At 41.5% G+C, this 16,455-nt stretch overlaps 1 protein-coding gene across 2 annotated transcripts in view; it reads right to left on the bottom strand.

The window, feature by feature from the left end:
• TBC1D23 (TBC1 domain family member 23) overlaps window positions 1-12,826 on the bottom strand; it is a 59,560-nt gene extending 46,734 nt beyond the window's left edge. The window contains exon 1 of one of the 2 annotated variants that reach the window (XM_043448699.1): window positions 12,633-12,826. In XM_043448699.1, coding sequence (XP_043304634.1) covers window positions 12,633-12,685 — 53 coding nt within the window. In that variant the 5' untranslated portion in view covers window positions 12,686-12,826. The remainder of the gene's footprint in view (window positions 1-12,632) is intronic. The other variant, XM_043448698.1, reaches the window with a different exon arrangement.
• Between the last annotated feature and the right edge of the window lie 3,629 nt (window positions 12,827-16,455).

Here is a 16,455-nt window from a genome sequence, read left to right as displayed (position 1 = left end):
CTGAGACAGGCAGGCGTGTACACACAGAAGGTTCATCATCAGGGCCTGGAGTGACAGGGGGATAAGAGAAAACAGACGCAGAGGCCACAAGTGGTAAGGCTCCATTTACATGAGATGCCTGAGATAGGCAGGTGTGTACACACAGAAGGTTGATCATCAGGGCCTGGAGTGACAGGGGGATAAGAGAAAACAGACGCAGAGGCCACAAGTGGTAAGGCTCCATTTACATGAGATGCCTGAGACAGGCAGGTGTGTACACACAGAAGGTTCATCACCAGGGCCTGAAGTGACAGGGGGATAAGAGAAAACAGACGCAGAGGCCACAAGTGGTAAGGCTCCATTTACATGAGATGCCTGAGATAGGCAGGCGTGTACACACAGAAGGTTCATCATCAGGGCCTGAAGTGACAGGGGGATAAGAGGAAACAGACACAGACCACAAGTGGTAAGCTCCATTACATGAGATCGCCTGAGACAGCATGTGTGTACACACCAGAAGGTTCATCCATTCAGGGCCTGGACGTGACAGGGATAAGAGAAAACAGACGCAGAGGCCACAAGTGGTAAGGCTCCATTTACATGAGATGCCTGAGATAGGCAGGCGTGTACACACAGAAGGTTCATCATCAGGGCCTGAAGTGACAGGGGGATAAGAGGAAACAGACACAGAGGCCACAAGTGGTAAGGCTCCATTTACATGAGACGCCTGAGACAGGCAGGCGTGTACACACAGAAGGTTCATCATCAGGGCCTGGAGTGGCAGGGGGATAAGAGAAAACAGACACAGAGGCCACAAGTGGTAAGGCTCCATTTACATGAATGCCTGAGACACAGGTTTACACACAAATGTCATCATCAGGGCCTGGAGGGACAGGTATAAGAGGAACAGACGAGACCCCACAATGTAAGCTCATACATGAGATGCTGGAACAGGCAGGCGTTACACACGAATGGTCATCATCAGGCCTGATGACAGGGGATAAAGAAACAGACACAAGCCACAAATGTAAGGGTCCATTTTACAGAATGCCTGAGACATCAGGTGGACACACAGAAGGCAATCATCAGGCCTGGAGACAGGGATAAGAAGAAACAATCGACAGAGCCACAATGGTTAGGCCCATTTACATAGACGCCTGAGAACAGGGCAGGCTTACAGCACAGAGTTCATTCAATCAGGCCTGAGTGCAGGGGAAGAGAAAACAGACGCAGATCCACAATGTAAGCTCCATTTACATGATATGCCTGAAAAGGCAGCTTGTACACACAGAATGTATCCATCAGGGCCTGGATACAGGATAAGAGAAAACAACGCAGAGGCCACAAGTGAAGTTCAATACATGAGATGCCTGAGACAGGCAGGTGTGTACACACAGAAGGTTCATCATCAGGGCCTGTAGTGACAGGGGAATAAGAGAAAACAGACACAGAGGCCACAAGTGGAAAGGCTCCATTTACATGAGATGCCTGAGATAGGCAGGCATGTACACACAGAAGGTTCATCATCAGGGCCTGGAGTGACAGGGGGATAAGAGGAAACATAAGGCTCCATTTACATGAGACGCCTGAGATAGGCAGGCGTGTACACACAGAAGGTTGATCATCAGGGCCTGAAGTGACAGGGGGATAAGAGGAAACAGACAAAAGCCACAAGGTAAGCCCATTACATGAGACCCTGAGACAGGCAGCTACAATCAGAAGTCATCATCAGCGCGGAAGTACAGGATAAGAGAAAACAGACGCAGAGGCCACAAGTGGTAAGGCTCCATTTACATGAGACGCCTGAGATAGGCAGGCGTGTACACACAGAAGGTTCATCATCAGGGCCTGAAGTGACAGCTGGATAAGAGAAAACAGACACAGAGGCCACAAGTGGTAAGGTTCCATTTACATGAGATGCCTGAGATAGGCAGGTGTGTACACACAGAAGGTTCATCATCAGGGCCTGAAGTGACAGGGGGATAAGAGAAAACAGACACAGAGGCCACAAGTGGTAAGGTTCCATTTACATGAGATGCCTGAGATAGGCAGGTGTGTACACACAGAAGGTTCATCATCAGGGCCTGAAGTGACAGGGGAGTAAGAGGGATACTAATGGGTACGGGGTTTCTTTGGGGTTAATGAAAATACTCTAAACTTAGATCATGGGTGACGACTGCCCAACTCTGGAAATATACTAAAACCACTGAACTGTACACTGGAAACATGTATTTCATGATTCATAAATTACATCTCATTAAAAACGTAACAAAAGAGTAACAGAAAAGGTTTAGAGACTCTTTAATTTAGGGCTTTAAGAGGAAGCTTGTGTGTCTTCATTTACCATTTCAATGACAGGAGCACATCACCATGAAGGGTCCAAACCACATACCTTAGGGTTGCTGAGGGAAAGAGTTTGCCTTGCCTCTTTAACTTCTCAAATTGATACTACTTGTTAAATAACTACCAGTGTGGGAAAGAAACACACACCCAAACAGCTGCCATAAGAACCAGGAATATAACGGCTTAGAGACAGTGTGGTACAGAGAAAATTGTACAAAGTTTAAAGTCAGAAAACGTGACATCAGATTCCACACACCTTTAACAGCTGTGTGACCTAAGATACAAACTCAGTTTCTTCTATAAAACGGTGTAGAATCAGATACCATGTAATCAAAAGAGGTGGAGAGAATTTATACAGCACATGAATTATCATCTTTTCTACTAGAATGTCACTCCCACTCTCTGCTTTCTATTTCATCTTAATAACTACACCTTACCTGACTCTCTCTTTTCCAACTTTCTTGCTCAGTCTTGTACAAGACGCCAAAGGCAGAGAAGATTCACTGTTTCCCCAAAAAGAAGAGTGTCAGACAGTGAGTCGCAGCTCACATGAACCACTGCTGGGAACATGTGTCACAACTCAGGAGGCACAAAGGAAACAATAGTAAAATGTGGAAAAAACTAAAATTAGAGGAGAAGAGCAAGCATGAGTGTAGGAATACTAAGTCACTCTTCATTTAGTCAAGATTAAATCTTCAAAGACAAAATAAGCATTCAAGAAACGTGGGTTTTGTTTTTTTCTATAGATAACATACATATGAAGTAGCTCTAGAATTAGGCAATCATTCCCAGCAACTTATCACACAGCCTGTATGATTTCCTATGGCCTATTCAATTTCAGAATAGACTCTGTCACCCAAGCTTACTGAGATAAGTTGCTAAAACACTTAAAGTAGAATACTTTCTAGGTTGGAAACCAGTTGTCTTAATTCTCAGTCTATCAAGTAAATAATGTCAGCTTTATTAGCTTTCAAAATTCTTTAAAATCTAACCCTTTTCTATTATTATTTTAAAAATCAAAGATTATAGTAGTTCAAAAAAAACCACTTAGGACCTAGAATGTATATAGTCACCTAAGCTTAAATGCAGAGTACAGAGAAACTACAGAAAACCCAAATGACAAATTTTAAAAATAAAGTAGTTTTGTGTCCAAAGTGGTCAAGCTCTAAGATACATTATTATTTGATTAAAATAAAAAGACAAAAACTGCATTACTGGGGAAATCAATAAAAGCCAACACTTGCTGTGTAGACACCTTAAGTATGTTATTTCTACTGCACAGGGTATCGTCCAAACCTCTGACTGCCGGCAGGACTACAGTCGTCCCTTGGTGTGTTTAGAATGGAAGCCTCTATGAGCACAGGTGAAGCAATGTGAGGCCAGCTTCTCCATGCATACATGGCACAAGCTTCTGATCAGTTATTTAAAACTAAAGAAACAGCCAGCTAACTAGTTGGGAGCATCAGCAAACTGTGTAACAGCAACAAGCTGCACACGCTGAGTTGCGGCTGCAAGACTGAACTTGAGCCATCGCACTCCTGGCTGCTTTCTAATGCCCAGGTCATGAGACACCAGCACCAAAGCTCCGTCTGAACTTATTCTGCGTGACATTTGTTAGAAGTGAAAATGAGAGAGCTTTGTTACAGATTCAACTGTACAGTAGACATGGATGGAGTTGACCATAATATGTAATATGCAACATGTTTTTAACTACCAGTCCCAAACGACCAAAGCATTCCCAGAACAAACGGTATGACGACACGTTTGGAAATGGCCATGACACCTCACAGTCCATGACAGCAAAATGTGTTAATTGCGAAATCTTGAATTTATCTGGATTCTTGTCAGAGTCAGCCACACTTGTTACAGTATTTTAAAAAACGTATATTTGTTAAAATATACAGATGGGAAAAACACCACTCCACCAGCTTGAAAGAAGAAACAGTGAAGCTATTATCAGGATCAGATCTACCAAAGCAGTTTCAGGAGATTCCCCTATAAAAGACTGTAATCCTCTGCAGAATTTAACTAGGGGCAGGCTTCCCTGGTAGCTCAGATGGTAATGCGTCTGTCTACAATGCAGGAGACCTGGGTTCGATCCCTGGGTTGGGAAGATCCCCTGGAGAAGGAAACGGCAACCCACTCCAGTATTCTTGCCTGGAAAATCCCATGGACTGAGGATCCTGGTAGGCTACATACAGTCCATGGGGCTGCAAAGAGTCAGACACTTCACTCACTCACTCACTCTGCCAAATGAAGAAAGTACTAAATCTAGTCCTCCCTGTTTGAGAGGGCAAGCATACATGATAGCTGCAATATTTCAGCACTGTGTTGCTCTGTAAACTACTAAAATTAACTACAGTACAAATGGACCAGATGCTTTAAATTTTCATACACTTATTTTTGACCCATAATCCATGTAGATCAAATTGCACCAATGGTGTACCAATGGTGCCCCTTCCTCTGCTAAGAATAAACCCAGGAATTTTTGTGCAAGCATTAAAAGAAAAAAGTGCAATGCGTTTACTGTAAGACTTGGCTCACAAAAAGGAGGACTCTCTCTCCACTACTGAGAAGTTAACTTTAGAGAGTGTTCTAAATCCTTTTCCTCTTCTATGCTTCCTCAAAGCAAAACGTCCCCAACACTCTGTTCTTTTCTATACACATAAGGTGATTTTCTAGCACATTTAGTGCACAAAGAAATGCATCACAGTCTCTCCCCAGCCCAACAACCAAAGCACTAGTTTATCTGGAAACTGAAAATAGTGTACCTCTTTTGCCTCAGAGAAAGAACGGGAAGAAAACAGCACTTTACCTGTTTCTCCTACAAATTTCCACTTTACTCAAACCGGAATGAGAGAAGGACACAAGTGTCCCATTGTTCACTGCAGCACTGTTTACAATAATTAGAACATGGAAGCAACCTAGATGTCCATCAACAGATGAATGGATAAAGAAGCTGTGGTACCTATACACAATAGAATATTACTCAGCCATGAAAAGGGACACATGTGACTCAATTCTAACGAGGTGGATGAACCTAGAGCCTATCATACAGAGTGAAGTAAGTCACAAAAAGATAAATATCGTACACTAATGCATATATACAGAACCTAGAAAAACGATACTGAGTAATTTATTTGCAGGGCAGCAACGGAGAAACAGACGTGGAGAACAGACTTATGGACGTGGGGAGAGGGGAGGAGAGGGCGTGTATGTGAGGTGAGCAGCAGGTGAGGGTGAGATGTATGGAGAGAGGAACACGGAAACTTAATTACATTACCACATGTAAAATAGACAGCCAACGGGAATTTGCTGTCTGGCTCAGGAAACCCAACAGGGGTTCCAGGTCAACCTAGAGGGGCAGGATGGGGAGGGAGATGGGAGGCGGTTCAGAAGGGAGGGGACATACGTGTACCAATGGGTGACTCACGCTGAGGTCTGACAGAAAACAACAACATTCTGTAAAGCAGTTCTCCTTCAATTAAAAAATAAATAAAAAGAAAAAAAAAACTGGAATGAGAAAAGAAAGACCACCAATATTCCTTTTCATGAAACCACTATTTTGGAAGATAAAGGAACAGTTACTGCAAACGAGGTGACAATATTTTACAACATTTAGGCAGCTCTTCCCAAAGATATTTTACAAATGGAGATCAGAGATGGGCAAAGAAACACATAATGGATTTCTTTTTTTAAACCTGAATTCCATCTATCAGTGATAACTTATTCAATAAAAAAGGAACTCAATTTATTTTCATGTCAGTGGTTAGATCTAAATGGAATCCACAAAATAAGTTCAAGAATGTTTGGTATTCAACTGCTCATAAGATGAATACATCCTTCTATGTGTCACTTTTATGCCTCAAAACAGAGACTGGAAACTAATTAAAGGAGGATAGTGACCATAAGGAAGCTATTTTAAAAGCAAGTTTCTTATTTCCCTAACATCATTGAATATAAACAACAAAAAAATTACTGAGGTGATAGTAATTAAAACTATATAATTATTTATATGTTCTAATTAAATATCATTACTGAGTTCTCACAGACTAAATAAGTAAATAAACAATAATTTTATTTCCAAATGACATAGATACAAATATATTACTTATATATGCACATATACTTAATATATAATTACACACATACATTTAAATATATAAAATATTAGATATATAATCTAGATATTTGTAACAACAGTATCTCAAGACAAAAAAACTAATCTATTTAAGTGATTTTTGGCAAGAGGCATGAGAACAGATTATGAAAACCAAAGAGATAGGAAGTGATAGTATATAACACTCTGTATCACATCCCACCACAACAATCATGAATTATCCCTTCTTGTGGATGCAAGAAAGACAATGTGGCACACAGCCTATGCATATCCTTACAGCCTTATAGGTTCCACAGATAATACACACATGTGATCAACAGAGCACATCTTTAAATACTGTATGTTCAAAACACATGGGTGATTGAATATAAGATTAGCATATTTCTAACTGGGTTCTCTCTAGCTGTCTGTTAAAGTATCTGCGAACTATACACGGTATATGCAATCAACTTGAGAAAGAAAGGGCTCACAGAGCCATGAGTTTAAGTCCCAGATTTTCCACTAACTGGGTCTACTGTCTAAACTCCCTATCCCTATCTTCTCATCCCTAACAAGGAAAGGACAGTAACTCATAATTTCCCTTTCTCATAGAATTGTTCTAAGAGCCAAAATGAGATAGTATATATAAGCATTATACAAAGGGGCAAGTTCTATGCAAACATATTTTCTTACATGTTTCCTTCTTACTAAAATCATTAAATATCACCACAGCAACTAGCTTTATGTAACAACTGCTTTAAAGTAAGGAACGCACACATTACAGCATCGGTTTGGAATGAAAACTCCAACAAAATGCTGTGTCAGCTTAAAGACGAGAAAAAACTCCTTCAATCTTCAAGAAGAAGGAAGATGTGAAACAAATTATTTAATTAGTCATCCTTTTCTCAACTCAGGTGAAAAAGGTGAGACAGACCCTTAAAAATAAATATACATTAAATTTCAGGAAATAGGTTTTCTTCTAATTGGCTCTTACTGCTCTTGCATTCCCAACAAACAACAATTTGCTCTTATGAACTTAATATATGGGGCTGATTTGTTTTCCGTATGTAATTCTCAATATCTAAGTAAGTCACTGCAAGCACTGCCCCTTTCCAAGTTGTATAATCCTATTCTACTCTGCTAGAGTATGTAATTTTCAATATCACATGTACTTAGTTATCTTCAAAAGATATCTTTAAGTATTATTCCCAGGGATAAAATGATGAAAAAATTGAAGTGCCAAAGCAAATCAGAACAATGCACCATTCTGGTTTTAAATGTTTCCATTTTTTTTTAAACACTACAGAGCAGCTTGAATATAACCAGTATTTAGTTAATGTTAGCTGAATTAATTAAGAATGCTTTGCTAACCTCTGTTTTGCTTTTTAATTAATGGTGTGGGAGGATTGGACTGCCTTTGATTTATATCAAGTAGAATCCACATTTCACCATAAGCAGCAGAAATGACTTGCCAGGCATACTTTATCAATTCTGCTCAGAAGACACCTACTCATGAGTTGGCTGTATATCGGAGCACACTTCATTAGTGCAGAACTACGTGAATTGCCTCACTGTACTTAGATAGGAATGCATCTGTACTCCTAGCAGTGAGTACAAATACATGGAAATAAATTAACTGCATACATTTCTTTAGCATGCAAAAACCAATTACTAACTCTTACCTGTGGATATTAAAACATCCACAGGAACAAGTGAATTCTTATTTAGGAATTGCCTCCAAAATCAGTAAAACCTGAATTATAACAGCATTCATATAAATAGCATAAACAGAGTAAGTCTTCATAATTTCTAACTTCTGTCTGCCCTCACAAAAGCAAACAGTTGTCAACTTAAAAACTCCTAATTCAAACCAATACTGTTCACTTTCTCTTCATTTTATGTAAGATAATATCTAGTCTTCCCAGAACTTCACGCTATCAATATTCTAAGCAACAGGGTTCATTCTCTTTCATATTAAATGTATTTCTTTATTGATTATATCATTCTGAAATTGCTACCACTTAATCCCTGAGTGATCATTTAAATCTCTATTTTGATGCTTATGAAATGGAAAGCACTGAGAATACTATTTACAAAGCGCACAAAACTTCAAAAAAGACCTCATTATTCTCAACAATTCTTATTCACATCTCACATGAACAACAACAGAAGCCTCTTTATGAAACTGATATTTCTACAATTTTAACAAAAGTTTAGCAACAATTTAAGAAAAGCTGTACAAAAAATTTTACTTAGCAAACTCAAAATATCAACAGTTGTTGCACACTGTGTTCACCAAAAAAAATCTTTTAATCAAGACTTTAGATTTTAAGGAATTATTTCAGAAAGAAAGCCTCAGAAAATGAAAGCCACAATCGCAAACCTGGTTTCTTCAATACCCAGAAGAATGACCAAACACTGAACTACAATAATTTAACACTTCTTTTATTTTCAAATCTGTAGCTTATATTATTTAATTAAATTTAAGTCATTTCAAACTGTAAACAATTTTCAAGGATTTCTCCATGCTCTCTGAGTTTACGTGGCTGTAATTTCAGAAAGTTTGAGAGCTGAGGCAGTTTCTGATAACCCTAGATTTCCATAAAAAAATGAGTATTACACCAGCAAACAATAACACAGCTTACAAAACACTGGAGTCAGAAAATTTATATGAAATGATATCTTGGTATATTACTGCACATGATTTTACAAAACTCTGTATCTTCAGACAATAGACATTTGCGCCACCTGCCAACAGCACTGCCCTTGAGAAGTTCTCAATCTAAAGAACAGTAACAGGACTTCCCTGGTTTTGTCGTGGCTAAGAACCCACCTGCCAGTGCAGGGGACATGGGTTCCGGCCCTGGTCCAAGATGTCACATGACACAGAGCAACTAAGCCCGAGAACCCCCAAGCACCGAGCGCCCGTGCTCCGAGGCAGGAGAAGTCACTGCGATGAGAAGCCCAGGCGTCAAAACAAAGAGTGGTGCCCGCTTGCCACAACTGGACAAAGTTCTCCCAAAGCAACGACAAAGAAATAAATAAAATACAGAACAGTGGTAAGACATGTAATCAGATTAAAACTAAAGGATAATTATGTAATATGTACAGTATAACATGTTAGATGATACAAAATAACATAGTAAAGAGAGAAAAATATTTCCCTGACCAACTCATTGAAGATATACATCACCTCAAACTATGAACCAGAAATGCCATCACCCAGTAGCTGGTCAGTCAGAAATATGGAATTCAGGTCCCAAGCAAATCTACTGAATCAGAATCTGAATTTTAACAAGCTCTCCAGGTAATCCCAGTGCACATTTAAATTCTGAAAAGCACTGATCCAGAACATAACTAAAAACCAGTAAATAAGTAAAAGTGACATCTTGTACTTGTAAGTTCTTCAGGCCCCATCCTGAGCCTCTTTACAAATGAACAGATAATTTAACAAGTTCAGCTACCGAGTTTCACAGCCCAGGATCAAACAGGGAGACACCACTGACAGCAAAGAATACAAGAAAAACTATGAAAGGCAAACTCAGAGAGGGATGGCTACAGGGGGCCATTCAAACAGCAACAGTCTACCCTTTCTGTCTAGATAGGCCTTAAAGAATGATGTTCTTAAACCTGCCTCCTCTAACTAGACCACAAATTCCTTAAGGACAGGGACCTAGTTTTATTCTTATACACTCACATTTGTAAACTGAATGACCCTAAATCATTAAGATGAGTTCGGTTACACAATGAGATGTTTAACACATTTCAGAAAATTTTCTATCTAAAAAGATTACAGTAAATATGTCACAGCATTTTTTTTTTTAAAGAATAAAGCTGCTCCAGTGTATACAACAAGCACTCTTAAGGACAGAGGCTTTACTGAATTTGTGGCTCCAAATGCAAATGTGTTTTCTGACTCTATTCAAATTCACTTCGAGGGTATCAGTGATTGGAATGAGCAGAGAAAAAGGATAAAGATTAGAAGAGAATGGAGGGAGAATAAAAATCAGAGAACATTCGGGGTTCTTCCACCCATGAAAATGAAAAGAGCAAAAATGGGAAGCTTCACCAAAGAAACAGCAAGGCTGCTGCTGCTGCTGCTGCTGCTAAGTCGCTTCAGTCGTGTCCGACTCCACGCAACCCCACAGACGGTAGCCCACCAGGCTCCCCCGTCCCTGGGATTCTCCAGGCAAGAACACTGGAGTGGGTTGCCATTTCCTTCTCCAATGCATGAAAGTGAGAAGCGAAAGTGAAGTCGCTCAACAGCAAGGCTAGAAGATAACAAATGCTACCACCAGCAACCATTCACTCCACGGTCCTTGCCTCTCTGAACCAGACACATGCTCACAATCCTTCTAACCTAGGAACTGCTCAAAGACACCTTATCCCTAGAAATACTTTCCCTCCTGGCCTTCAGTCAGTTGATGACAGACAGTTTACAACAAATTCACTCTTCCGAAACAGCAAACTTTATGACATTCTAGTCATTACTCTCCAAACAAATCATCAGTTTTCTTGCCTATGTCCTTGCTCATGCTATTATTTCATTCAGAGACCTTTCTGCTCTGTTAATCTGACCCTGCACCTTAGCTGCCAGTCACGTGTGGCTATTTAACATTTGAAACATGGCTAGACCGGACTGAGATGTACAGTAAGTGTAAAATACACATCAAATTTTGAAGACCTGGTACAAAAAAGATGTGAAAGTATTGTTTGTTTGTTTTTAACAATGATTACACGTTGAAATGTTTTGGATATATTCAATTAAAGAAGATAATAATTAAAATTATTTTCACCTATTTTTAGTTTTTAACATGGCTACTAGAAAATTTGAAATTACGTATGTGGTTCACATTGCATTTCTATTGGACAGCACTGGTCTAAATCCTACTCATTCTTCAATGGCTAATTCAGACACCCCCACCCCCTTACAGCTTTCCCCAATGACTCCAAGCGGACGTGGTTTCTGTCTCCCAGAACTTTCACAACACTTTTATTAATACGTGCAAAGAACTAGGGCAATTTTATCTTCTTAGAGTGTACCTGTTACAGCTTCCCAACTCCAAGATAAACCAATTGAGAAAAGAAAGTACATCTTGGTAAGTTTTCATCTTACACCTTGCACATCAATAATACATATATTGATGCTAAGGTGATGCCTGATGTCTGCTAAGTGAGAGCTGAATTTTTCAATTACCATTACTATATTATCTATCCCTTTCAACGATTTCCATTTCTTTCAGAGGGATTAAACTCCATGTCTACAAATGTCCTGGATTATTATTATTAGATAAATGGAGTGCTAGTGAGCTATACATATATGATGAACAGGCAAATTCAAAACTATCTAATACCTGTGGTAAATGCACTTAGATCAATTGTAAAAATTCGACAAGCCTCTAAAGATTCCACTTTTTAAATCATGTTATCCCTAAAAGTGTACTATGAAGATCAACTATTTCAAAAATAAGGGATTTTCTCAGAGATTAACAACACTGGGTGACTAAAACCTACCAAAAATTGTCAGAAGTCCTCCCCACAACCCTGACTGTAAATCAGGTAAGCGCGCAAAGGCTTGGGGACACCAAGAGGGGTGTCCTACACCGCATCCAAAGCTCTGAAATCGTGCTGTGAGCAAAGTGGCAGGAAGGAAAAAGATGTGTAAAAGAGACGAAAGGTACAAACTGTAGGAATGAGAAATGAAAACTAGGACTGAAAATGTCTCAGTTGTGTGGGAGGGAGCCATCCCTAGGTGTATCGCTCAACCTCTGAACCCTCAGGCAAAGGCAACCGCAGTCATTTCAAATGGGCTTTTTTTCAAATAGTATTCCAGTGCCTGAGATCAGCCCCGCGAAACTTCCTTCCTAACCAGCCTACTCTGACTCCCCGGGCCAGGGACTCCGGCCAAACCCAGCCCCGAAGCCATCCTTCTCCAGCACATTTTGGAAGCCGGCGGATGAAGCTGGAAGGCCGAACGGAGGCCCGGCACCTGGACGAGACCCCTCTCCCTCCGAGTCTGGCTTCAGCCCCTAGGGCAGGACCGAGCTGGCGGAGGGGAACCCGGCAGGCAGAGGGGGCGGGGCAAGGCTCCGGGCTTCGAGCACCGGTCTTCCCGTTCCACGTCGGCGCCTGCCGGGGCCGCGGGGACGGGCAGGGTGGTGACAACGCGGAAAAGAAGGGCAGTGCGAGGCAGCCCGGGGCTTCCACTCACCAGCCTTCGTCGCCCGACGTCGGCAGTGGCAGGACCTCTTCTCCTTCCGCCATTGCTGTTGACGTCCACGTCACTTTGCCGAAAAGTGGACCCAGCGCCGAGACCGACTCATACCCAACGTCGTAAAAGGTCCTCGGAAGTCTGGGACCAAGCTTCTGGAGAGGGAAAGGAAGAGGGAGGAGGCGAGGGATGGGAGGAACGCGACGTCACGACGTCCCGAGGGCGAAAGGCAGCTTGGCGGAGGAGACTTGGAGCGCCGCTGCCCTTCCAAAGACTACACGTCCCAGGATGCCGCGGGCCCTGGGCCGGGCGCGGTGGGCGGGGTTTGGCGACAGCGCGTCCCTGTCAGAGGCCCTTGTGAGCGTCCCTTTTTGGCGTCCAGGTAGCGTCTTCTTTGCGTCTTAGCGTCCTGCTTAAAGTCACATTTGACAGTTTTAAGTAGTGGAGGGAGGAGTGGAGAGGAAATGTCACAGGGAAGGTGGAGCGGTCAAAAGTGCAAATGGAGGCCACATACTTTATGTCTGAATGCTTTAAAAGTTGTTGTTGTTTAAAGCTAAACAGTAAAGGAGATATGTTCTAGGCTCCCATCTTTATAAACATATTTCATATATAAACATGGAAGTGAAAGTGAAAAGTGGTTCAGTCCTATTCGACTCTTTGCCACCCCATGGACTGCAGCCCACCAGGATCCTCTGTCCATGGAATACTCCAGGCAAGAATACTAGAGCGGGTTGCCATTCCCTTCTCCAGAGGATCTTCTCTACACGGGGATCGAACCCTGGTCTCCTGCATTGCAGGCGGATTCTTTACCGCCTGAGCCACCAAGGCTAGAATGATAAATTTGGACTTGACATTGCATGTTTATAAACATATTTCATTTGTAAACACAGAAAGTCAAGTCCAAATTTAGAATCTAGAACTCTGGAGTTCCAAGCAGAGAGAGCTGCCACGTTTTATATCTTCCCACCCTACTTCCCCTTTACTCCCCGTTGGTGGCCACCTCTGCCTGCACATCCAAGCTCGGTTCCCACCATCACCGCCAAAGCAGGGGCTTTTTGTTCCACTTTGACCATCCATGGGCTTCGGGGTAGGCAGAGGCTCCGGAGGATGGACCTAGGGAAATGCTTCTCCCAACCCTGGACACAGTACTGATGTAGTAGAACCACATGTAACAATACGGATAAATCTGGAAAATATGATGTTAAATGAACAAGAGTAGGTAAAGTATGGTGTCATTTATATTTGATTTTAAAAATAGGCAGCACAATATATTTTTTATTCATAGATACATGTCTGCTTTTTTAAAGAATGTAGCAGAATGATACACAGAACAATTGGAATGGCAGTTCTCAAACATAAACACGGACAGCCTGTAGTTAAAGCAGTGAAAACCGATGTTATTCAGAAGCTACTGGCAGTAGGGGAAAGGGCTGACCTCCATTCTGATTTTTGCAGAAGTGATTAGGGGTTTTAAAGGGAGAATGAGGGAGCAGGGAGAGCTGGACTCATTAGGGTCAGACAAGTGAAAAATCACAAAGCATCGGTCAGTGTCATTGTGATTAAACCCGCAGTGTCTGCTAGCTGGCAATTTTCAAGGTTAGGATTCTTCCCTCCCACAGAGACTGGGAGACAGAGACCCTGTTCTTCTCGATGATTACATTTCAAAGGAATGGCTCTCAGGCCTTGAGAAGGACACTTCTAAGTTGTAGAGATACAGATTCACAATTGTGAGTCTTTTCTGTCTCCAAGAGAGATCAGCAGCCTAACATCAGGTGTTGACTTGATCAAACAGTAAATTCTCCTGGCAGCCATCGCACTTCCTCAGTCAGGCATTTTAATGGGGTTCAGTGGGGGCCCAGGTCATCCTAGGGACACAGCCTTAAGTTGCTAAAAAATGATGCTAGCGTTTAATCAGGTCTCTAGTGCAATGGTTTGGACAGAGCTGTTAAGTTCTGTGGTTCTCACAGTTCCATTTGTGGGAGGAGAGAAAATGGCTTCAATTATATTTTTAATATTTTGTTTCTAAAGAGCTGAGAAGAGGCTATGTAGGTATTCTGTATTCTTTATAGAGTCTATACTTGGTATCTAAAATGTTTCATAGTTTTTAAAACTATTTGATTAAATAAGCTCTTAGACTTCTAAGCAAAAACATGTTCATTCTCTTCCCCAAAGGAAAGATAACACAGAGCCACATTATTGCATCCACTTCTAAGCCCAGGATGTCTGCATGATGATCAGTCCTATGGGGAAATTTCTCTTAATGTGGAATGAGAGTCTAGATGACAGCTATCAAAAAGAATAAAAGGCATGGATTCGGGTCAAATTACCATCCCGATATGCAGGATCTCTACTGGGTCTCTTCAGTTGTCGTCAGTGGGTTTTCAGAAGCTTTTCTAAAATGTTTTTTAAAACTGTGAAGCCAGTGACGTGACAAACAGTTGCTCATCAGCTAAAGTGACCCTAACCCTCGACTGTAATTCATCTTGAGAGCAATTAAGCCAGTGACTGCTTTATACTCCATGTGGTAAAAATATTATTCCACTAAAAATATATCACCTGACATTTTCAAGCATTTTTTTCATTCTGTAGAAGATGAAACTCCCAATTTCCATCCTCTTTAATAGGGCCAGGGTCAGCTCCACGGGTGTGTAGTCTGTGCAACAGCACAGGACTCCATGCCATCTGGAAATTCTTTTTTTTTTATTTTATTTATGTATTGATTGCTTGATTTTTTGGCTGTGCTGGGTCTTCGTTGCTGTGTGGGCTTTTCTCTAGTGGTGAGTGGGGGCTACTCTCTAGTTGCCATGTACACACTTCTCATTGCAGAGGCTTATTGCAGAGCATGGGCTCTAGGACAAGCAGGATTCAGTAGTTGCAACTCCCCGACTCCAGAGCACAGGTGGCTCATGGGCTTAGTTGCTCTGAGGCATGTGCAGTCTTCCCGGATCAGGACTCAAACCCATGTCTCCTGCATTGGCATGTGGATTCTTTACCACTGAACCATCAGGGAAGCCCCGGAAATTCTTAATAATTTTGCAACAGGAGGCCCCTCATTTTCATTTTGCACTAGGCACCCCCACAAATTATGTAGCCATTCCCAATAGGATCAATATGACATTGATATATACCCCATGGGGACAAGATTTCAATAGAAATTATTTAGTGATGTATCTTCTGAAGTGTTTATATCATCTGTTCCTTACTAATCAAACCTTTCAGTGTCATACCGAGTACTCACTCTGAATTCATGATATCCACCAAGATGACATCCTCTTCCTCCCGTGGTAATTCTAGGAATCTGGTTGTTAACTAAAGTCTTTGAAACTTGGTATGCCTTTGGTTCCTCTTGCTTGAACATGTTGCACTGGTCACACTACATTCTTTGCAGTGTTTGCTTGTGTTTGACTTGTGGATATCCAGGTTGCTGAATCCTCCAAGGGAGGCTTCAAAGGTCCATGAACTGAGAACTTCCGGATGTTCAAGCTGGATTTAGAAAAGGCAGAGGAAACAGAGATCAAATTGCCAACATCCGCTGGATCGTAGGAAAAACAGTTCCAGAAAAACATCTGCTTTATTGATGATTTATATGATGATTTATTGATGCCAAAGCCTCTGACTGTGTGGGTCACAGCACACTGTGGGAAAGTCTTCAGGAGACGGGAATACCAGACCACCTGACCTGCCTCCTGAGAAACCTGTATGCAGGTCAGGAAGCAACAGTTAGAACTGGACATGGAACAACAGACTGGTTCCAAATAGGGAAAGGAGTACATCAAGGCTGTGTATTGTCACCCTGCTTATTTAACTTATATGCAGAGTACAT

Source organism: Cervus canadensis, chromosome 27 (assembly GCF_019320065.1).
Source record: "Cervus canadensis isolate Bull #8, Minnesota chromosome 27, ASM1932006v1, whole genome shotgun sequence".
NCBI lineage: Eukaryota > Metazoa > Chordata > Mammalia > Artiodactyla > Cervidae > Cervus > Cervus canadensis.
The sequence above is the reverse complement of the archived record's forward strand: the minus strand, read 5'-3'. Positions and strand labels throughout refer to the sequence as shown.